Source organism: Dendrobates tinctorius, unplaced genomic scaffold, assembly GCF_039654945.1.
Source record: "Dendrobates tinctorius isolate UK_male_01 unplaced genomic scaffold, ASM3965494v1 ptg000158l, whole genome shotgun sequence".
Lineage (NCBI taxonomy): Eukaryota > Metazoa > Chordata > Amphibia > Anura > Dendrobatidae > Dendrobates > Dendrobates tinctorius.
The window spans coordinates 17,131,883-17,153,865 of NW_027361825.1; the positions used below are offsets into that span (position 1 = coordinate 17,131,883).

General features: G+C 45.6%; 1 protein-coding gene and 1 long non-coding RNA gene across 2 annotated transcripts in view; one reads left to right on the forward strand and one right to left on the reverse strand.

The window, feature by feature from the left end:
- Nucleotides 1-18,944, forward strand: part of LOC141051899 (uncharacterized) — a 34,777-nt gene extending 15,833 nt beyond the window's left edge. The window contains exon 3 of the long non-coding RNA XR_012220709.1: nt 17,500-18,944. This is a non-coding gene — a long non-coding RNA (uncharacterized lncRNA). The remainder of the gene's footprint in view (nt 1-17,499) is intronic.
- PLEKHG2 (pleckstrin homology and RhoGEF domain containing G2) overlaps nt 1-21,983 on the reverse strand; it is a 113,820-nt gene that overhangs the window by 35,661 nt on the left and 56,176 nt on the right. Inside the window, exons 5-7 of the mRNA XM_073549017.1 lie at nt 6,078-6,178; nt 2,654-2,720; nt 2,147-2,193 (exon numbers count right to left, since the gene is read on the reverse strand). Coding sequence (XP_073405118.1) covers nt 2,147-2,193; nt 2,654-2,720; nt 6,078-6,178 — 215 coding nt within the window. The remainder of the gene's footprint in view (nt 1-2,146; nt 2,194-2,653; nt 2,721-6,077; nt 6,179-21,983) is intronic.

Below are 21,983 nucleotides of genomic sequence, written 5' to 3' on the forward strand. Positions count from 1 at the left end.
AAGGGAACACTACAATACCACATCCTAGATATCACAGAATGAAATATTCTAGTTGCAAATCTTTATTAATTACATAGTGGAATGCATTGAGAACAATAAATCATAAAAATGATCAATGTAAATCCAAATGAATATCCCATGAGGGTCTGGATTTGGAATGATACTTAAAATCAAAGTGGAAAATTAAATTACAGATTGATTCAACTTCAGTGGAAATGCCTCATGACAAGGAAATTATGCTCAATAGTGTGTGTGGCATCCACGTGCCTGTATGACCTCCCTACTGTACAACGCCTGGGCATGGTCCTGATAAGGCGGCAGATGTTCTCCTGAGGGATCTCTTCCAAGACCTGGACTAAAGCATTCACCAACTCCTGGACAGTCTGTGGTGCAACGTGGCGATGGTGGATGGAGCGAGACATGATGGCCCAGATGTGCTCAATCGGATTCCGGTCTGGGGAACTGGCGGGCCAGTCCATAGCTTCAATGCCTTCATCTTGCAGGAACTGCTGACACACTACAGCCACATGAGGTCTGGCATTGTCCTGCATTAGGAGGAACCCAGGGCCAACCGCACCAGCATATGGTCTCACAAAGGGTCTGAGGATCTCATCTCGGTACCTAATGGCAGTCAGGCTACTTCTTGCAAGCACATGGAGGGCTGTGCGGCCCTCCAAGGAAATGCCACCCCACACTATTACTGACCCACTGCCAAACCAGTCATGCTGAAGGATGTTGCAGGCAGCAGATCGCTCTCCACGGCGTCTCCAGACTCGGTCACATCTGTCATGTGCTCAGTGTGAACCTGCTTTCATCTGTGAAAAGCACAGGGCGCCAGTGGCAAATTTGCCAATCCTCGTGTTCTGTGGCAAATGCCAAGTTTCCTGCACGGTGTTGGGCTGTGAGCACAACCCCCATCTGTGGATGTCGGGCCCTCAGACCATCCTCATGGAGTCGGTTTCTAACCGTTTGTGCAGACACATGCACATTTGTGGCCTGCTGGAGTTCATTTTGCAGGGCTCTGGCAGTGCTCCTCCTGTTTCTTCTTGCACAAAGGCTGAGGTAGCGGTCCTGCTGCTGGGTTGTTGCCCTCCTACGGCCCCCTCCATGTCGCCTGGTGTACTGGCCTGTCTCCTGGTAGCGCCTCCAGCCTCTGGACACTATGCTGACAGACACAGCAAATCTTCTTGCTACAGCTCGCACTGATGTGCCATCCTGGATGAGCAACACTACCTGAGCCAGCTGTGTGGGTTATAGAGTCCGTCTCATGCTACTACGAGTGTGAAAGCACAACCAACATTCAAAAGTGACCAAAACATCAGCCAGAAAGCATTTGTACTGAGATGTGGTCTGTGGTCCCCACCTGGAGAACCACTCCTTTATTGAGAGTGTCTTGATAATTGCCAATAATTTCCATCTGTTGTCTATTCCATTTGCACAACAGCATGTGAAATTGATTGTCAATCAGTGTTGCTTCCTAAGTGGACAGCTTAATTTCACAGAAGTTTGATTTACTTGTTGTTTAAGTGTTCCCTTTATTTTTTGAGCAGTGTATATATAAGGTGAGTGTATGCCTGTGTGTGTATGTATCAAGCCACGCCCACTCCACTTAGCCCCGCCCACTCGCGGCTGGAGAGTGGGGTTGCAGAGGGAAAGTGCGGAATGCAGGTGTAGAGTGGAGCTGCAAGGGAGACAGCGGGACACGGATGGAGAGCGGGCCTGCGGAGGGATAGAGCGGGACGGCGCGTGGAGAGTGGGGCTGTGGAGGGAGAGAGGGGGGCTGCGGAGGGAGAGCGGGGCTTCGAAGGGAGACATCGGGGCTGCTGAGGGAGAATGCGGGACGGCGGATGGAGAGCTGGGCTTCGGAAGGAGAGAGCGGGACGGCAGAGGGAGAGAGCAGGACGGCAATTAGTTACTATGCCTGGGCAATGCCGGCCTCTTCAGCTAGCATATGTATTGTATATTAGGATATTTTACTATATTACATTATATTATATATTATATTATGTATTATTATATTGTCTTCTATAATATCACTTTCCATATTATATTTTACATTCTATTGTAATATATCTTAGGATATTATATTGTATTCCATTACATTTAATTATTTGATATTAAATTATCTTATATGATAATCAGCTACCTGGGATAGTTCATACAGTACAGCGTATAGATGTCAAACTCTTCGCTCTGGAAAAAAAAAAAGTTGAAATCAGAGTAAAACCAAAGCCCCATTTGATGTGATGTTGAATGCAGCACATTGTTCTCTGTTATCAGCCTCACTCATTCTGGCAAGCAGCTGAGCAAATTGAAAATTATTTGCAGGAAATCCAAGAAAAAAAATCCCTCTCCTCAAAATCACAAGCTTGTACCATGAAAAACCTTTAATGCAGATCCCACCAATTACATCCTGTACATTGCTATTGGTTCCGACCCGAACCCCTCAAGTAATTGGGGTCACAATGTGTTTATCCCGTATGGCACATGCAGCACCTTATAGACATACGTTCTGTCTTCTGGGGTACTTGTAACCTTTTTGTGATTTAACACTCTACAAAAATGGGAAAGTGCCAGAAAACTAAAAGGCGTCTCCTTCAGTCCAAGTTTGGGTATTGGCGAAACTTAGCATGACCAGCAGGGGGCGTCTTACCCTCATGACAAAACACTCAGCAATCATGGGAGCAGATGTACAATTCTCCAGCTCTTCAAGCAGCTCACTGTAAAAGAGCAGACAATTAGTAATGGAGACCCGTCGGCCCCGGAGCGATTTATTACGGTCCCTGTCTTAGGACTAAAATACACATAGGCACTAACCCGACTTATCACCCGATCTCTCAAGTGTATTCAGGCCTTGCAGAAAAAATACAGACGACTTTATTGGCCCAATATCATGAATATGCCATCGGTATATCAGGGGTTTTTTTTACATTCGTTTATATGCCCTTTGTTAATATTTACAATGGAACCATTAAAAATGGATGCAATATGGGCGAGGTCACATTTTTTCTGCACCCATTGACTTTAATGGGCGATAATGATCCACGAAACAGATGTAGCGATTTTTTTTTTACACGCGGACCATCATTCATCTGAACTACCCCATTCACTTGTATTGGACTATGTGCTGTCCTCGTTAGGTCAGTTTAACAAATGACCAAAAATTACGCTCATCTGAACAAACCCTAATGGTATGACCACGTTCAGTATTGGGTCAGTGTTTTACATCAGTATTTGGAACAATCAGAGGAAAAGTAGAATAGAACCACGTCACCACTTCTGTATTTATCACCCACTCCTGGTTTTGGCTTACAGACAGGGTCACTAAGGCACCGAGACACTGGAGAATCCTCCGGTGGGCTCCGCCCCCAGCCTCCTTCTGTAGTTCCTGCCCTGCGAAGTGTGCACCGAGCGGTGCACCACACTCTATTCTCTGGCAGGCAGCAGCGAGTAAGCTATGCAAATGATGTGAACAGTGCAGCCGCACGGCAGCTCTTTGACATCACCTGCTGCTACTGCCGGCTTCTATGCGGTGAGATGTGCACAGCATGCCTGTGTGTGCACTGAAGACTGCATATCAGAGTGCTATCCTCCACCTCACCTGCTTCCTGTCAGAGTCAGCCTAGCTGGATGACATCATCAGCCAGTGCGCTGTCTCAGACAGAAAGCTGCCGGCGAGGAAGAGGCTGCCAGGATGTGTTGCTGCTGCGGGGAGGTGAGCTGTGCTGTGTGCCTGCGTGTGTGTATATGGTGCGGTGCTATGTGTGTGAGAGTGATGCAGTGCTGTTAGTGTGTCTGTGTGTGAGAGAGAGGACAATGGTGGGGAAGGACAATGATATTGGTGGGGGTGCAATGATGGAAGTGATGGGCAATGATGGCGGTGGGGGGAGGCAATGAAGGAGGTGATGGGCAATGATGGAGGTGATGGGCAATGATGGTGGGGTAGGCAATGATGGAGGTGATGGGCAATGATGGTGGGGTAGGCAATGATGGCGGTGATGGACAATGATGGTGGTGGGGGAGGCAATGATGGTGGTGAGAGTAGGCAATGATGGAGGTGATGAAATGCGTAATGATGGTGGTGGGGGAGGAGGCAATGATGGAGGTGATGGGCAATGATGGAGGTAATGGGCAATGATGGAGGTGGGGGGAGGCAATGATGGTGGTGAAGGGAGGCAATGATGGAGGTGATGAAATGCGTAATGATGGTGGTGTGGGGGGGAGGCAATGATGGAGGTGATGGGCAATGATGGAGGTAATAGGCAATGGTGGGGGGAGGCAATGATGGAGGCGATGGGCAATGATGGTGGTGGGGGGAGGCAATGATGGAGGTGATGGGCAATGATAGTGGTGGGGGAGGCAATGATGGAGGTGATGAAATGGACAATGATGGTGGTGGGGGAGGCAATGATGGAGGTGATGGGCAATGATGGAGGTGGGGAGGAGGCAATGATTGAGGAGGTGGAATGGGTAGTGATGGGGGTTGTGGGGGAGAATGATAGGGGTGGTGGGGGAGAAGGGAATGATGGAGGTGGTGATGAGGACAATGATGGGGTGGGGATTATACTTTATGAGGGGGCTACATTATATTCTGTGAGGGGACTGCATTATTCTCAGGGGACTACATTATATTCTGGAGGCTACATTATACTATATGAGGGGGCTACAGTATACTCTATGGTGGGCTGCATTATTCTCTCAGGGACTACATTATATTCTGGGGGCTACATCATACTATATGAGGAGGCTACAGTATACTATATGGGGGCTGCATTATATTCTATGGAAGGGCTGCATTATTCTCTCAGGGAACTACATTATATTCTGGGGGGCTACATCATACTATATGAGGGGGGCATCTTTATGCCCTATGAGGGGGCTACAGTATACTTTGTGGGGGGGCTGCATTATATTCTGTGGTGGAGCTGCATTATACTTTATGAGGGGGGCTGCATTATACCCTATGAGGGTGCTACATTATATTCTATAGTGGGGACTGCGTTATACCTTATGAGGGGGTTGCATTATAGTTTGGGGGGTGCTGCATTATATTCTATGAGAGGGGGCTGCATTATATTCTATGACAGAGGGCTGCATTATATTCTATGAGGGGGGCTACATTATTTTATGAGGGGGCTACATTATATTCTATGAGGGGGCTAGACCTCTATGATTCTACCCCAACACCTGCTACATAATTAAGACGTGTACTACCTTATATTATACACTGATATTAGCGTGTTTTATCACACAATTGGTGGTCTTGTATTTATTTCTATGTAGCTACATAGTGGGCCCCAAGAATGATTTTCTCTGGAGGGACCAAGGTGCTCCAGTCCGACGCTGCTTACAGATGCTAATGTAAAAAACTGACCAAATACTGACCGTGTGAACGTGGCCTAAGATCAACTTTGATGCCCATGGCAACCAATCAGAAGCTCACCTTTCGTTTTCTAAACTGCTCTAGAAAGATGAAAGCTGCGCTTTGATTGGTTGTTATGGGCAACACCGGTAGTGTTACTTGTAAACAGTTTTGATGAATGAGGCCCAATGTACTTAGTCAGTGGGCGATCACTATGGATTTTATCACTGCTGCCATCTAAAATCATGGCAAACAATCAGAGTCTTTCTTAAATTTTTCTGGAAAAATACAAATTCTGCACTGTGATTACTTGCTATGAATAAACAGACGTTTATTTTGAGAATTGGAACTAAACTCAGTTGGCGGCTGTCTGACAAAAACAGTGCTACATTGGTATCCCATTCTTCAATGGAACTGAGATGCAATACAGTCCTGTTTTTGGAAGAAAGCAGCCATGTTTGTATTTTAAGCCTGTTGCTAGGGACAAGTGGAGGCCCTGCCTATAGCAACCAATCAGATCCAAACTCTTATTTATTATGACCCTGTATGAGAATTAAAGAAGCAATCTGATTGGTTGCTATGGTAACTTCTCTGCTTTTCCTATAAACCTGTTTTAATAAATATCGTACATTTAATTTTGGAGGACTCCTTTAAGAAAAAAAATAAAAATAAGGCCACGCAGCTCCCACTCAGGGATTGTAGTGATCAAACCCACCTGTTAAACTCATAAATATCTTCTATGTTGCAGAATAAAGTGCTGACTTGTTCGGGCTTCAGGGGGAGTTGACCACAATCTATAATACAGCCTAAATAATCCTGTAAAGAGAAAGCATGGGAGACAGAGCATTAAGGCACAGAGATGATTGCCGTCCAATATAGCATGTCATACATTAGTAATGTGCAGGGTCAGCGCTACTGTCATGGCTGCCAATGGTGTGGCACAGCTGTGGGGGTGCAGAGGTTGTGATTAGTGATGAGCGAGCGTGCTTGGATAAGGTGTTATCTGAGCACGCTCGAGTGCTAATAGAGAGTCCCCGCGGCTGCATGTCTCATGGATGTTTGACAGCCACACCACATGCGGGGATTGCCTGTTTGTTAGGCTAACAGACGCGAGACATGCAGCCGCGGGGACTCGAACATAGTATTCGAGCACGCCGAGGATAGTTCATTAGCACCCGAGCATGCTCGGATCAGTGGCATACCGTCAATAGTAGCAGACCACGCAGCTGCTATGGGGCCTGGACAGGTGAGGGGGCCCAGATCCGGATGGGTGAGGGGGCCCGCGATGGCCGCTGCGGTTTGGCAGCTGTGCGTGCTGACACAGTAGTACTATCTCCTTTAATTAAATGTAAGCGCCGGCCGCTGTATACCCCCTTGAAGCTCCCCTTTCCTTGTTTCCTGGTCAGCAGTTGGCTGAAGTCTCTGGCTGGATTTGCATAAGAACGCCACGCCTCCTGGCAGCCAGAGAGCAAGTGCATTGCAGGAAGCAGAAAACATTCATGAGCCTCTCTCACTCAGGGAGAGGGACACACACACAAGACGGTGAGCCCGGCTGGGGGTGGATTTTTTTTGTTAAATGTGTCCCCTCACTGTGCTGGCAGCCTGGCACTTTACATTTACAATGGCTCTGGCTGCACTTTGTACCTTAGGGAGGGGGGCCCGGCTGCACGCACTGTGGAGGGTGGAGGGGGCCCTGCATGCACTGTATAAAACTAATTGTTTGACCTATAACATGCATGCCTGGAGTTAAGAGCACCTGTTGATTTATTTTTAATCTTTTTTTTTTTGGGGGGGCCCATTCAGACTTTTGCAATGGGGCCCTATGATTTCTATGTACGCCCCTGGCTTGGATAACACCTTATCTGAGCACGTTCGCTAATCAATAGTTGTGATCAGACCTATCAGATGCATGGGTTGTGATCGCCCCCAGGGCCTGGAGCCTAAGGACCCAAAAAGTCCCTTTGGCCTACATTAAAAGACCAATAGTATTAAAGACTTTCAACAATTAGGGTCTCTGTTGGAGCTCTTGCATTGGGGCCCATGAGCTTCAATTTACACCACTGAAACTTATGCCATACTTTCTGTGTGGGCGAGAAGACAGTCAGTCTGTGGGCACGACATGGAGAGAACACTTTGGTCATCAGCAATTCTTTCCCTTATCTGCTTCAGGGCTTTAAGGGTCCAAAATACACTCTTGACAACTGACCCTGCAGGGCCATTATCAAATATGAGCATTTCGATTTGCACTACCCAGTCTAGTCCACCAAGTTGGTCTTTACTTCTGTTTCTGGCAACCTCAGCTAGACATACTGGAAAGCTTTGGTTCACACTAGTTGATCACGTCACAAGGTCTGGAGAAAAGCCTCCACAAAGTCATGACATTGTATAAAAAGCGCAAAAGGAGCCAAGGATGTCGGGCGTGGAAGAGAAGATAGACCAGGGCTGGTCGAACAGAATTATTGATCTCTAGCCAATATCCATCCATTAGTATCTCAGGTGAAGTGTTCTCTCCACGTCATTGGTAAAAAGAAAGATGGCCAATTACAGTGCCTAGCTTTCTCTGGCAGTCCCATAAAGAATGAATGGATGTGCACAAAGGGTAAAAGTTTGCTGTTCTGGTGATCAGTGAAGGTCTCAGCTATCAGACGACTACCAATCTATAGTGTCTCCTAATGTAGTAGATAAGTATTTGTTCCTGAAATACCTCTTGAAAGCGGGGACATTTATGGTCTATTGATAAGGTATCACATAAATGTCTGATAGATGAAAATGTCATTGTTTCATGGGAGCTCAGGACTAGAAGTCACTCATGCACTGGTACCTGCCACACGGAACTCCGTTTTCGAGATAGATTCATTTATTGATATTTATGGCTTATCCTATCAATATACCATATCTGTTACCTTCAAACAACTCTTTAGCCACGGGGAGATCTCACTAAATAACAGCCTTATATATATAGGCTTCCTGAAAATTTGTGACTTAAGGTCCCCATACACAATAGATAGCTCTTGTTCGAATGAAGGTTCAGCCGAATGATCTATCTTTCTGGACACCTCCACACACAGGAGCACTTTCTTTGCCAAACGCACCTGTTCTTTGGCATCATCTTGTCTTGCTTACAACAAAATGATTAGGAATCCAAAATGAGACATTCTGGATCTTTATCTCCCTCAACATCACATGTCGAGATAGTGCCAGGAGGCCTCCATGCGTATTAGACTGACAGGTGAGCCCCCCAATTTTAAAGGGTTTGATCGGCAAAGAAAGCATTAGACACTAGGGTTAACCCAAGACAGATTTTTTTAGATTTTGAGTAGAGTAGGCTTGAAATGTTGAAAGATATGGAAAAAAAACAATTTTTTTTCTGTACCTCCAAGAATATCTGATCCCATGTCTAGAACACGCTCAGTGGTCTTGAACTTTTCCCGAGTACCCTCAGCGGAACCCGCTATTACTTTTCATCAAGGACAGATGTTTTTTTTTTTATTTCCTGTACTGTCTCTTATTGAAGTAGTCTAGTCGACAGCTGATATATTAGTAGTCATACTCCTGTATGTACATATCCCAGTCAGCAAATTGAGACTTGGTTGCTTCCCAAAACGAGTTGTTTGGTTTTTCCAACCTAATCCAGACCATTTCTTCTATGCTAAATACGTGCATACAGCATACATGGCATCTTTGTGTAGAAGCGAGTGAATCATGCACTTATCTACCCAACCATACTTGAAGGCAGACATTCCAACATTATTGCTGATTTCCCGGTTTGGAAAGCGAGTGTTGAATGAGTACTCATCAGACAGATAAGCTGACAAAGGGAAACCATCCAGATGACATCAACATCCAATAAGTGAAATATCGTTTCTACTTTATCCCTAAATCTGCAACCCTCTTCACATGGCTTTATTCAAATACTTTCTTCTGGCCCTGAATAATTACTGTATATGTTGTATAAAATGCAGCAGAGGGTGCAGTAAAACAGAAAAGCTTGGGTAAGGCCTCTTTCACACATCAGGTTTTCGCCGTCAGGCGCGATCCGGCGCTTTTGACAGAAACCGGATCCGGCGAAATGCAATGCCGGATCCGTTTTCCCCCCCATTGACTTGCATTTGCGCCGGATCGCGCCGGATGGCCATGCGTTTCATCCGGTTTTCGCCGGATCCGGCAATGTGTCGCGATCCGGCGTCTGGAAAAAACGGTGACTGTAACGTTTTTTGTCTCCGTCGAAAAAGCCGGACACGCCGGATCCGGCGCGTCCGGCTTTTTCACACAATGAAAGCCGATGAGCGCCGCAATGCGCCGGATCCGGCAAAAGCCGGATCCGTCGGCCGGATCCGGTTTTTTGGTCTGAGCATGCTCAGTAGCTCTGCCCACAAGACATATATAAAAGCAAGACAGTGGGACCCACAGCCACACCCAACATGCCACCCAAGACAGCAACCAGGCGCAGGAGAAGGCAGGAGACCACTGCAGCACCATCCGCACCACCACCACCCCAAATGGAGCAGCAAATAGAACATGCTGAGGAGGGGAGGCCAGCAGCAGATGAGAGACGGTAATTATCAAATCCCCCATTCCTCCAAACTAGGGCTATTGAATATCAAGATATTCATTGGCCCTTTGTTTCTCTTTATTCAACAGCCGCTCAAGAGATGCAGCAGCAGCAGCAGCAGCAGCACTGGCTTCACTGGCAGCAGCTGTAACACCACCCACAGCCATGGAGTCTGGCCAGCAAGAGGACAGCACATCTTCTGGGAGCCCTCCCTCGCATCGTCAGCGTTTGACGGTAAGTTTTTATTTCCAAAATCCATCTTCTCTGTAATATATGTCTATTCATTGCCTTTTATTTCAAAACAGGAATCACAAGATGAAGAGGAGCTCCCAGAAGAAGAAGGAAGGGGTGGACAGACACTTGGAGTGGGCTCACAATTCGTAAGTTTTTTGCATCAAACGCAGAAACACAACATCACACTACACACAACACATAGAAAACAATGTTCTGCAGACCACACACAGCAAACAAATGCCTACATCCAAAGACATAACTTTTTTTGTTTTCTTCTCTAGTCTTCCCAATCTGGTGCTTGGCCAAGAGGTCCTCGCAGTGCCTCCCAGGGTCGTCGGCGACAGCAACGCGGCGGTCACCAGCGTGTAAGTATAAATATTTTTGCTTTGTTTTTTTGCACTTTTTATTTCATTTCTTTTGTGGAGGCTAATTATGTTATTTTTGTCTTTTTCTTTAACAGCCTTCACAGCGTGCTCCCGACTCTGACGGTGAGGATGGAGGGATTGATGTGGACCGCCTCATCGATCTCGTCAGAGAAAGGGAGCCGCTCTGGAATATGGCTGACCGCCGCCACGCTGACCTGATTGTTACCCGACGACTCTGGGAGGAAATCTGTTCTCTCCTTGTGGGCCGCTGGGAGGACCTCGAAGCTCGGGCCCAGATTAAAGAGCGTAAGTATATACAGTACCGGTTGCTTGATGTAAACCAGTGTTTCCCGAACTCCAGTCCTCGTGGTCCCCACGGATCATGTGTTCAGGATTTCTATTTACTATAGAAATCATGAAAACATGACCCCTGGGGACCATGAGGACTGGAGTTTGGGAAACACTGATGTTGTATACTAACCACTCCTTTCTTGTTTCAGGGAACAGAATTGTGAATCGGTGGCGGTCTGTGAGGGATCGTTTCAAGAAGGAGTTCAATAAAGAGATGCGGGCCCCGAGTGGATCTGGAGGACGCAGGAGCAAGTACAAGTACGCAGAAGCCCTGTCGTTCCTCCGGGAAACAATGGTCACCAGAAGGTAAATATTACACACCACATGTGAAAAAAAATGTTATATGTAAAAAATTTTTTCAGCCAGGGCCATACCATGTCAGTATTTTTTTACACTTCGACCGCCCCGGTACATCTGCACCTTCCCAGCCTTCCCACACATTCGACCCATCTGTCCCATCCACCAGCACAGGAGCATCGTGGCCGCCTACATTACATGAAGCTGCTGGTGAGGAGATCGCTTTCCCTTTACCCCACCCTTCTGCCCCTGCCACCTCTAGTACACCTGCGGGTACTGGGCGGCAGCGGCAGAGGGGTCAGGAAAAGACTTATGCGCCAGAGTTCTTGCATCTGAATGCATCTTTCCAGAACTGTCTCAAAGTCTTGTCAGAGCAAATATCCGCAGGCTATCAGCAGATCAACTCCAGCATTCTGGAGGTGAAGACACTTCTGCAAACCATGCATTCAGAAGCAAGATCTTCGCCAAACCACACCTTTTTCAGGTCTGTTGTGGAGCGCATGGAAACGCTCTCTCCTGCCCAGCAGATGCATGTAATGCATTCATGCCACGCTGCTCTCCAGCAAGTTACCTCCCAACCTCCTCCTCCTCCCACCACAGTAGTTCCTCCACCTGCACCCCCTCCAGCCACTTTCCATCCTCCCCCTCCTATTACATCTACACCCCCTCCAGCCACTTTCCATCCTCCCCCTCCTATTACATCTACACCCCCTCCAGCCACTTTCCATCCTCCCCCTCCTATTACATACCATCCACCTCCAGCCACTTTCCATCCTCCCCCTCCTATTACATACCATCCACCTCCCCAGCACCATCCACCTCCCCAGCACCATCCACCTCCCCAGCACCATCCACCTCCCCAGCACCATCCACCTCCCCAGCACCAGCAACCTCCCCAGCACCAGCAACCTCCCCAGCACCAGCAACCTCACCAGTACCAGCAACCTCCACAGTACCTGCAAACTCCCCAGTACCAGCAACCTCCCCAGTACCAGACATCTCCCCACTTCCAGCAACCTGCCCCGTACCAGACATCTCCCCACTTCCAGCAACCTGCCCCGTACCAGACATCTCCCCACTTCCAGCAACCTGCCCCGTACCAGACATCTCCCCACTTCCAGCAACCTGCCCCGTATCAAACTCCTTCCCCATACAACTTGCCATCAACATCATCTGCTCCTACAGTCCCTGCCCAACCCTCCACTCCACCACCCACCACCTCTTCTGCTTCCCACATGTCCACCCATTCTGTAGTTTTTTCCACACCTTCACCTCTAACTGTTCCTTCCCCACCACGATCCCAGTCCTCTCTCCACACTCCCAGTGTCGAAGTGTCCCGCAGCCCCTACAGCAGTATTTCCACCACACACTACACAGAATTATAATGTGTGTATTTAAATAAAAATGACCAGTTTTATGGTTTCAGTTTTATAGTTTCAAAGTTTTATTAAACAAGTTTATTAAAATTTTAAAAAAGTTTACTAAAAAAAACATTTTTCAATAAAAGTTAAATTATTTTACACTGGTTGTCTGTCATTTCTTTCTGCGGCGAAAAAGGTTAAATACAGGGTATTTAAAAGGTGAAATGGTATTCAAAACTAGGTATATAACTGTGGGTAAATTTTAGCTTTTTGCCACAGTTGTGTTCCTGGTTGTGTTTGAAGCAAAGTATTTCACCTAAAAAGTTGTGTTTATTGTTGGTGATTTCCTAACAATGTACACAACTTTTGTTAAAAGGTGAAATACTTTGCATAAAACACAACCAGGTACACACCTGTGGCCTAAAGCTAAAAATAGAGACCATGACAAGATAGCCAACTTTGGTTGGCAAAGGTATATACTGTTGGTCCAGAAGGTACACAAGTTTGGTTAGGGCACAAATCTTTCACACTCTGTCATCCTGCCAGTGTACTCTGCCTTGAGGTGACATAAAGTATAGTGCAAAATTGTCCCTCATTACTGAAACCGTCACAGAACTTCTAGTGGTAATGTCATGGTAATCTTGCAAGGTGGTTTCTTCAGAGGTGTCCTCAATGGAAATGGGTTCCTTGCAGATAACAAAATTGTGGAGTACCACGCACGCTTTGATCACCTCGTCCACAGTTTCTGTCTTGAGGTTGATCGCAGTCAATAGGACCCGCCATTTGGCTGTCAGAATACCAAAGGTACATTCAACCATTCTTCTTGCTCTTGTGAGGCGGTAATTAAAAATGCGTTTTGGTCTTGTCAATCCTCTGCTAGAGTACGGTTTCAAAAGGTGTTCTGACAGCTGGAAGGCTTCATCCCCTACACAGACAAATGGCATAGGTGGACCAGATGTTTGCGGCAGCGGTCTAGGTGGTGGGAACTGGAAGGTGTTTCCATACAGTTTACGCCCCATGGCAGACAGTTTGAAAACTTGAGAGTCATTGGAGCGGCCATAGGCCCCAATATCAACCGCAATAAATTTGTATTCCGCGTCAGCGATGGCCATGAGGACAATTGAAAAATATTTCTTGTAATTGAAATATTCCGATCCCGATCCAGCTGGCTTTACAATGCGGATATGTTTCCCGTCCACAGCGCCCAAGCAGTTTGGAAACTGACATATCTGTTGAAACTTGTCAGCAATTTCAATCCACCTCTCTGTTGTGGGCTCTGGTAAAAACTCTTCAGCTAAGGAGTCCCACAGTGCACGGCATGTGTACTTCACAATTCCAGATATGGTGGAAATCCCGAGTCTGTACTGGAAATGCAGTGACGAAAGGGATTCTCCAGTTGCAAGAAATCTGTGGGGAATTAAAAAACAATAAATTAGTTTTAAATCACAGCATTACATACCAAAACTGACCTATAACACTTGGAGATACAAATTACCACCAACAAGATTGCAGTGAAAGTGTGCTCTGATGCGATCACATCCAATAAATGTGGCTTACCTTAAAGTCACCATCAGACGCTCTGCGGGTGAAACAGAGAAGCGGCAATAGGTGTCCGCTTTTCTTATGAGGTGTGCAATGCGCTCCACCAAGTAATCAAAATTCTCCATTTTCATCCTAACATATCCAAAAAATTTATCCGGGTTTCGTCGAAGGTCCATGCATAGTGTAGAATAGACCCCACGCGTCATTCTCTTGGCTGTGATGGGGTGGATCCACAAACGTCGTCTACGATGCCTGATGCGCTGCTGTCTCGCTCTCTCCTTCTCCAGAACAATCACCCTCAAACGATTCGCCTCCGCTGTAAAATCCGCCAAATTCTTCAAAATATTTCCAATCACAACATCCATCTTCGCCAGTAACTTGCTCTTCTCTCCAACCTGCACTTTCTCCTCTACAACCTGTCAAAGAAGGGCTGTAGGAACACGCTATATATAGTTTTCCAGTAGCCAATCCCGTTCGGAAGGCCACAAGGGTCAATTTTAAAAACCGGATCCGGCGTAATCCGTCGAAAAAACGGATAGAAAAACGGATGAACCGGATGAGACGGATCCGGTTTTGTCTGTCCAGAAAAAGACGGATCCGGCAGAAAACCGGATCCGTCACATCCGGTTTTCAGAAACATTTGCCGGATCCGGCGTTCCGGCACGACGCCGGATCGCGCCTGACGCCGAAAACCTGAAGTGTGAAAGTAGCCTTAGACTCCTGTATTGGAGAGCTCAATGCCAAGCAGCAACTGCAAAAGCAGATACAATTTTGGGTTTCCTAAAAAGACCAGTAAAAATCTTTGGTACTGTTTATAATGTATCTTACGAAGCCTTGATTCTGGAGTGTATTTTTGCCCTATTCTTTAATAAGGATAGAATGTAGGGATGTAGGGACATCATATTCACAAATATGCAGTTAAACATCGATGACATGTCACTTGCTATAATTACGGTATGTATTGTTTATATGGTGTAAATGTCGTTCTGAATCTGTCTTTCTTGTGCTATATATATATATATATATATATATATATATATATATATATACATATATATATATATGTCTAATCTTGTTATCAAGTGGGTGTGGACATCAAGAGGTTTCCAAATAAGATTTTTACCATGCCCACTTGTCTAAAGAGACTAGATTTCCATACAAGGAAGAGGAGGCCTTAACTCAGGAACAGAAAGGAGCAGGAACAAAAGAAAAACAACGCTGGATTTAGGAGAACAGCAGCAATTACGCCAGGTAAAAAAAATGACACAAAGTGCAAGTGATGGGCCCTATTTAAAGGGGTTGTCCAGGCATTTGATAAAAGTCTGAAGTCAGTCTATATGATTGCAGACTTCTGACTCCATACAGCGTACTCACTACAGGTTCTCAGGATTCTTTGGTATTGCCGGCGAGAGCGGGCAATCGCGTGACTGTAAATATGTGATCTGCATACTTGTGGCCACATTCATTCGAATTGAGCGTGGACGAAAATGTCTATTCGGAATGTGGCCGGAAGCATGCAAATTGTATACAAATTGGTTGCCCTCCCAGGGCTGTGGGGTACTCGGTACCGGGCCGGTCTCTCTCAGAGGGAGTGTCACAGCAGCGGTGACCCGGTCCGTGGCCCTGGACGCCCATGTAAAAGGGTTAAAGTGATGGAATAAAGTTTTTGAGTGGAAGATTCATGACGCCACCTGCGGTGTTCGGCAAAGGAGGTGTTAAGCCGACGAAGCAAGCAGATCCTCTGGGACAGATGGTGTGGTGCAGCAATGATGTTGTAGCCCTCCACAGGTAGGACTGTTGGTCCCAGGGCAGTGTAGATATTTGTTGGGGAAGAGGGTGCAGGGTTAGGCACCGGGATGTAGCAGTGCCGGAGAGTTTGTAGGAAGAAGGCAAGGACACAACAGGGTGCAGTTTCTTTACCTTTACTTTGGCTTGGCAAATGCAGTCCAGGGTCCCGATTACAGATGGCACAGGAGCTAATTAGCCGGGAAGCAACTCAGGAATCTCTCTATGCAGATAGGTTGTGTAGTCTCCTTCCTAGCGCTTACTTGAGGTACATGCAGTACTGTGTTACACTGAAGTTCCTCCTTCTTGTTCCCTCTCAGATCTACCTCGTATGGCAGACAGCTGTAGCCTTTTACCTCTTCTCTTGGCTCACCCGTTGCTGTTGTGCCTCCGAGTCTTAGGTGGGAATAGAGCATTTACAGCTTCCTATTCCTCTGGTTTCTGTTGCAGGACCTTCAGTATCCATACAACCTTGGAGACCAGGCTCCACATCATGCGCACCAGCTGGAAACGAGCTCTCAACTCCGCTCAGTCTCCCAGCTTCTCTCTCCATGTCTACACACTTCGGCCTCCTCACACTAACTCCTCATTTCCCTTCCTGGCCCTCAGAGTGCACTCCTCCCCCAATTCTTGTTCAGTGCTCCTTCTGCTGGCCTGGAGTGGAAACTGTGTTGCATGTTATGGTTAACTGCCAGAGAGACCCTTCATTGCTTCCAAGCCTGACATCACCCTCCCTGGAGGAAGGCAATGCCAGTGTCGCGATCATACTCCTGGGGGCACCACTCATGCCTTCATGTGGCTGCTTGGCTTGCTGGCAATGCTGGTGAATCCTGGCAGAATGCGCACCGCATGCTCTACGGATTCAGATGTCTGCAGTCCCTTGGATTGACAGCAGACTTTTATCATAGGAATGGACAACCCTTTGAAATGTAGGTCAAAATAAGATGCTGCTTAGGGCTTTTCTTCACTTTCACCTAGTAGGTAAACCTCAATTCCTCTGCGTCCTTTTTACCGTGTTGAGATTGAAGCTGAACCCCACATACAGAATTGTATTTGCTTTTGCAGCTGCTGCTTGGCATTGAGTGGACGTTTTGTTTTAATAGTAGCCTCAAACTAGGACTCATTCATTCTACAGTCACAGTCTAAGAGTGGGCTCACATGTACAACTGTCCAGTCCTGAATAACATATGCACCACGGCCCTATAATGCTCCCGACCCATGTACAAATAGAGGGCAAAATGGTACACAGGCGATTATAAATTTGGTGCCGGAAATTCTGCAGGCCATTACCTGACCGTTTGCAGGGATGACCCTTTTTTACAACCCTTAAAAAAAATAGTCATCTGGGCCCCTGATCCTCTTGGCTAGGCACATCTGCTGTACACATGAGCCTGCAAAATGAATGATGCTCTACTAATTATGTGAGCGGCCATGGAAAGGAGCAATTAGGATCCAGACCTGGGACAAGTCAGTATGGCCACCATTACTGAACCCAGCTGTCCCGGGCCTCTGAAAGGGTATTCCAGGTGGCATTATAGAGTCAGTCATTGTTTAGCTCCAGCCTAATGGTGGTCATAGTGGTGATTTTTACTTTTGGTTTAAAAAAAAGCTCTTTGCAGATTTGCAAACTTTTTTTTTTTTTTTTTTTAGAAATTAAACGAATCTGCTGTTATCTATTAAGATCTTCAGAAAGTTGGGAAGTCCAAGATGTTACAAGATGGACATTAGCAATGTTCTTTCCAAACTGCTGATAAGATTTTGCAATTTTCTGCAGTCTCTTTGGTAATTGAGGAGCAGATTCCCTGTGGATTTACGCAGGAAACTTTGCTTACAAATAGGGCATTTCTCCCTAACCGGATGAGAGGTCAGGAACTCTACTCTGGAATCTCATAGGAGGCCTCTCCAGCAAGAGGGAGACCATGGGTGACAACTGCAGGCCAAGAATGGAGGAGATACATGGAGAAAGGAAGGGAAAGAGGTAGTAAAGGAAGCATCACTATGCAAGAAAATGATCGGAAAATGGGAGCCTTTTTAAGACTATCTATCACGCTCATATTTAATGCTGCTACAGCTTTCTATCTTTTGGATGCCACCGTACCTCACTGTACATTCAGCGATGCCCTGATCTCTAGGACACTCATGATCCTGAAAAGGAAGGGCAACTGTTGTTCATAGCCGTCATGCCTGCGTTTATAAAGAAAGCCACGGTGCTAATCTTCCACTCGTTTTGGTGTCTTAAGGCACTTATACACATTTGATAAAAGGTGGACGAAACTGCTGATTCCTGTCATCCGCCCACCAAATGGACACATTGTAAAAAAAAATTTATAACAAGCAGTATACGTTTCTTTGTAGTGGTCATTTGAATAGGAAATCTTACCCATACAGTAAAACAAATGGCATGCAGATGTATACCTGCCAGATGGAAGCCAAAACAACTTACTTTTGGCCTGTGCCTGGTGAATGTCAGTCTATGTTTCTGTACATGTCGAGAAAAATTGTACCATTGTGTACTTGTCATTATGTGTGTGGGGAATAAATAAGGGTCGGGCTTGTTGAATTTCAGCAACCGATCCTTTTTGTTCTTCCTGCGGAAAAACTGTCACCCGAGGTCCCTAGGCAAGGTTAAGGCCCCCATACACAATAGATTACTGTTGGCAGAACCTAACTACTGTATATTGACCCATTTGGCCAACAGCCTAATGTGTATGGGAGCTTCTCTACTCTTTTTCAACAGATAATATGGGAAGATAAAGATCACACATGTCCAATTTTGGACTGCCGGACTCTTCCCGGGAGATAAATGGCCGCTAGAGGAGTCTTCTGGCCAAATGATCAGCTGAAGCATCACCGGGCAGCTATATAAAGTCTACGGCGGGATTTACTCAGCCTTCCCCACATGCACCCGATGAGCTGTCATCAATTCTTCCTACTTTGTGTGCCAGCTTCCACTCTACTTTTATCATAGTTTCCATGAATTGTGGGCATGAAGGAGATGGGTGCTTGGGAGCACGAGATTGTCATCAGAAGAAATTGTAGTATGAGCGGTTTCCATTTTTGGAGCCTTTTGGGGTGGCATTCCTATAGTAAAACAACATCCCAGTCATCAATAGATTTACAACCCCTCTTCCCAAGTTGACTATAGAATTACATGGATATTAGTAGAGCGAATTCTTTGCTACTTTATGGCTCAGATTCAACGACATTGTTATTGTAAATGGCTCGTTCACATGAACATGTAGACAACTTCATCATCCGCAAGAAGAAAAAAACCCAGTGTAAAAACATTTATTGTATACAGATATTTCCTGTGCATCTGCCGTCACTCGCCGGATTGCTTCCTATTCTAGTTTAAATAGATTTTTTTAAATGTTTTTCTTCTCAACATCGCTCGGTTTGTCCATATGAACGACCTCATAAGTGTGAGGAGCACAGGCCAATGAAGCATTGCCCGGTGGGAATCGTAACCTCTTACAATGTGACTCTCCCACTGCTAAGAGCAGGAAGAGCAGTGAAGAAAGTCTCCATATTACGTTATTGTGGCCTGCTCTCCCTCACACAATGACCTCTGCCCAGTGGGAATGTATCAGAGAGACGCTGGGTCTCAGCAGTCTCTGGAATTCCAGGAATATCATTGGCCACCAGTTTATTCTGCTCTAGTAACTACACATCCATCATTGGGCAGATGTCGAACTTTAAACCATTGACTGCAACCTTCTGGTAAGGGCTCCCACCATCAGAGATCAGAAAAGAATATACAATATACAATATATCTCACTCTTTAACTATTTTTATTAGGAGGTTCATAACTTTTTCGGAACAAGAATTAATGGAAAAATATGGTGGTATCATATTTTTTTTTAATGATTCTTAGTTGAATTACAGGGATTAAGATGAATAAAAGCTATCCAATTCTGCAAATTAGCTTTGGTTATAGTCTTTCGCAACACACTCAATCACCTAAATTGTAGAAGCCTAGAGTAAATGATTGAGGTTGGCAAAAGTTCCACCATAGGGTAAAATATAGGTATAGCAATGTCAACAATCATGTCTACTGGTATTTTGCCTGAGATCATGGGGTATGTTTTTTTCAATTTTATGCTTCTGAAGAAGTTGTTAGGAACGTCAAGGAGGAAAGAAGAACCCATTAATTTACTCAATAAAAGAAAAAAAATTTGGACCAAAATGAGTTTTCCCCAAACATGATTATAATCGTATATGAAATGCTATAGAAGTCTTATCAATGGGAGTCTAAGCGTTCAATGTTCCTCCTTGCCCGAGGATGGAAAGTTATAACTATTAATGATGACTAGTTGTAAAGCACATGCACATTAGAGAAAAGTTGGACAAATCCTGTTTTTGGTGGGACCATCAAACATCTATTGTTTATAGGCCTTCTCTGACAGATGATGTTGAGGAAAAGTACTATGGGGCATGGTGAACTTCACCACCCAAATCCTTTTGTTCTCCAGTGGGATAAGCGAAGGTTGTCAGCCAGCCCAGGGGCTTTTTTTCCTTCTCCTTATTGGGAATGAATTCATGCTTGGCTCAAGGGAGAGTATGTTTTTTATGGGGGCGGTAGAGAAATAGCTGTTGGACAAACAAGCGTTCAGTCAACAAATATCTAAGGTATGTGGACACCTTTATGGAGTGAGAGTACTAAGTGGTCTTTACAAGTCAACAAGTCATGTACTCCTTCATTCCATAGTGTTTGGAAATGACTCGCTGCTTCAAGTATACGGTCAACATAAGCATGGGTGTAACATGAACCATAGCAAAACTTGCACTGGAGCTTTGCCCTATCATGACCACCTTTGTCAGTAAGTTCTAAATATTAAAAATCTCATTGCTATTTTGGTGTCACTAGTGCACAGGGATAATGCACTATAATGTCACCGTTCATCAATAAAGCACACAGTGATGTCATAGTACAGGAATAAACCACACAGCGATGTCACAGTACAGGGATAAACCACACAGCGATGTCACAGTACGGGATAAACCACACAGCGATGTCACAGTACTGGAATAAACCACACAGCGATGTCACAGTACAGGAATAAACCACACAGTGGTGTCATAGTACAGGAATAAACCACACAGTGATGTCACAGTACAGGAATAGACCACACAGCAATGTCACAATACAGGGATAAACCACACAGCGATGTCACAGTACAGGAATAAACCACACAGCGATGTCACAGTACAGGAATAAACCACACAGCGATGTCATAGTACAGGAGTAAACCACACAGTGATGTCACAGTACAGGAATAAACCACACAGCGATGTCACAGTACAGGAATAAAGCACACAGTGATCTCACAGTACAGGAATAACGCACACAGTGATGTCATAGTACATGAATAAACCACACAGCGATATCACAGAACAGGAATAAAGCAAACAGTGATGTCACAGCACAGGGATAGACCACACAATAATTTCACTGCTATAATAATGCTTACACGGATGTTAGAGAACAGGAATAATGGTCAAAATAATATCAAAGTAGAGAAATAGTGCACACAGCGATGTCACAGTAAAGGAACCATGCTCGCAGTGATGTCACAGTGCAAGAATAAAGCACACAGTGATGTGACAGTACAGGAATAAGCCACACAATAATTTCACTGCTATAATAATGCTTACACTGATGCCTCTACCTTGTGCCAGTCATTACACTGGCTACCCATCCACTCCAGAATCCAGTACAAACTTATTGCCCTCACCCACAAAGCACTCCATGGCTCAGCACCACCCTACATCTCCTCCCTTATTTCAGTATACCACCCTACCCGTGCCCTCCGTTCTGCTGATGACCTGAGGGTAGCATCCTCAATAATCAGAACCTCCCACTCCCGTCTCCAAGACTATACACGTGCTGCGCCAATTCTTTGGAACGCACTTCCCAGGTCAATACGATTAGTCCCCAATCCCTACAATTTTAAGTGTGCCCTAAAAACGCATTTATTCAGACTGGCCTACCGCCTCAACACATTAACCTGACTATCCCTGTGTGGCACAGTCAAACGTTTTACTACATCCAGGTTCCCCGCATCATGTTCCCACATGCTTTATGCATCTGTTAGCCCTCTGTGTCTGTACTGTTACACACTTAACATTATGGC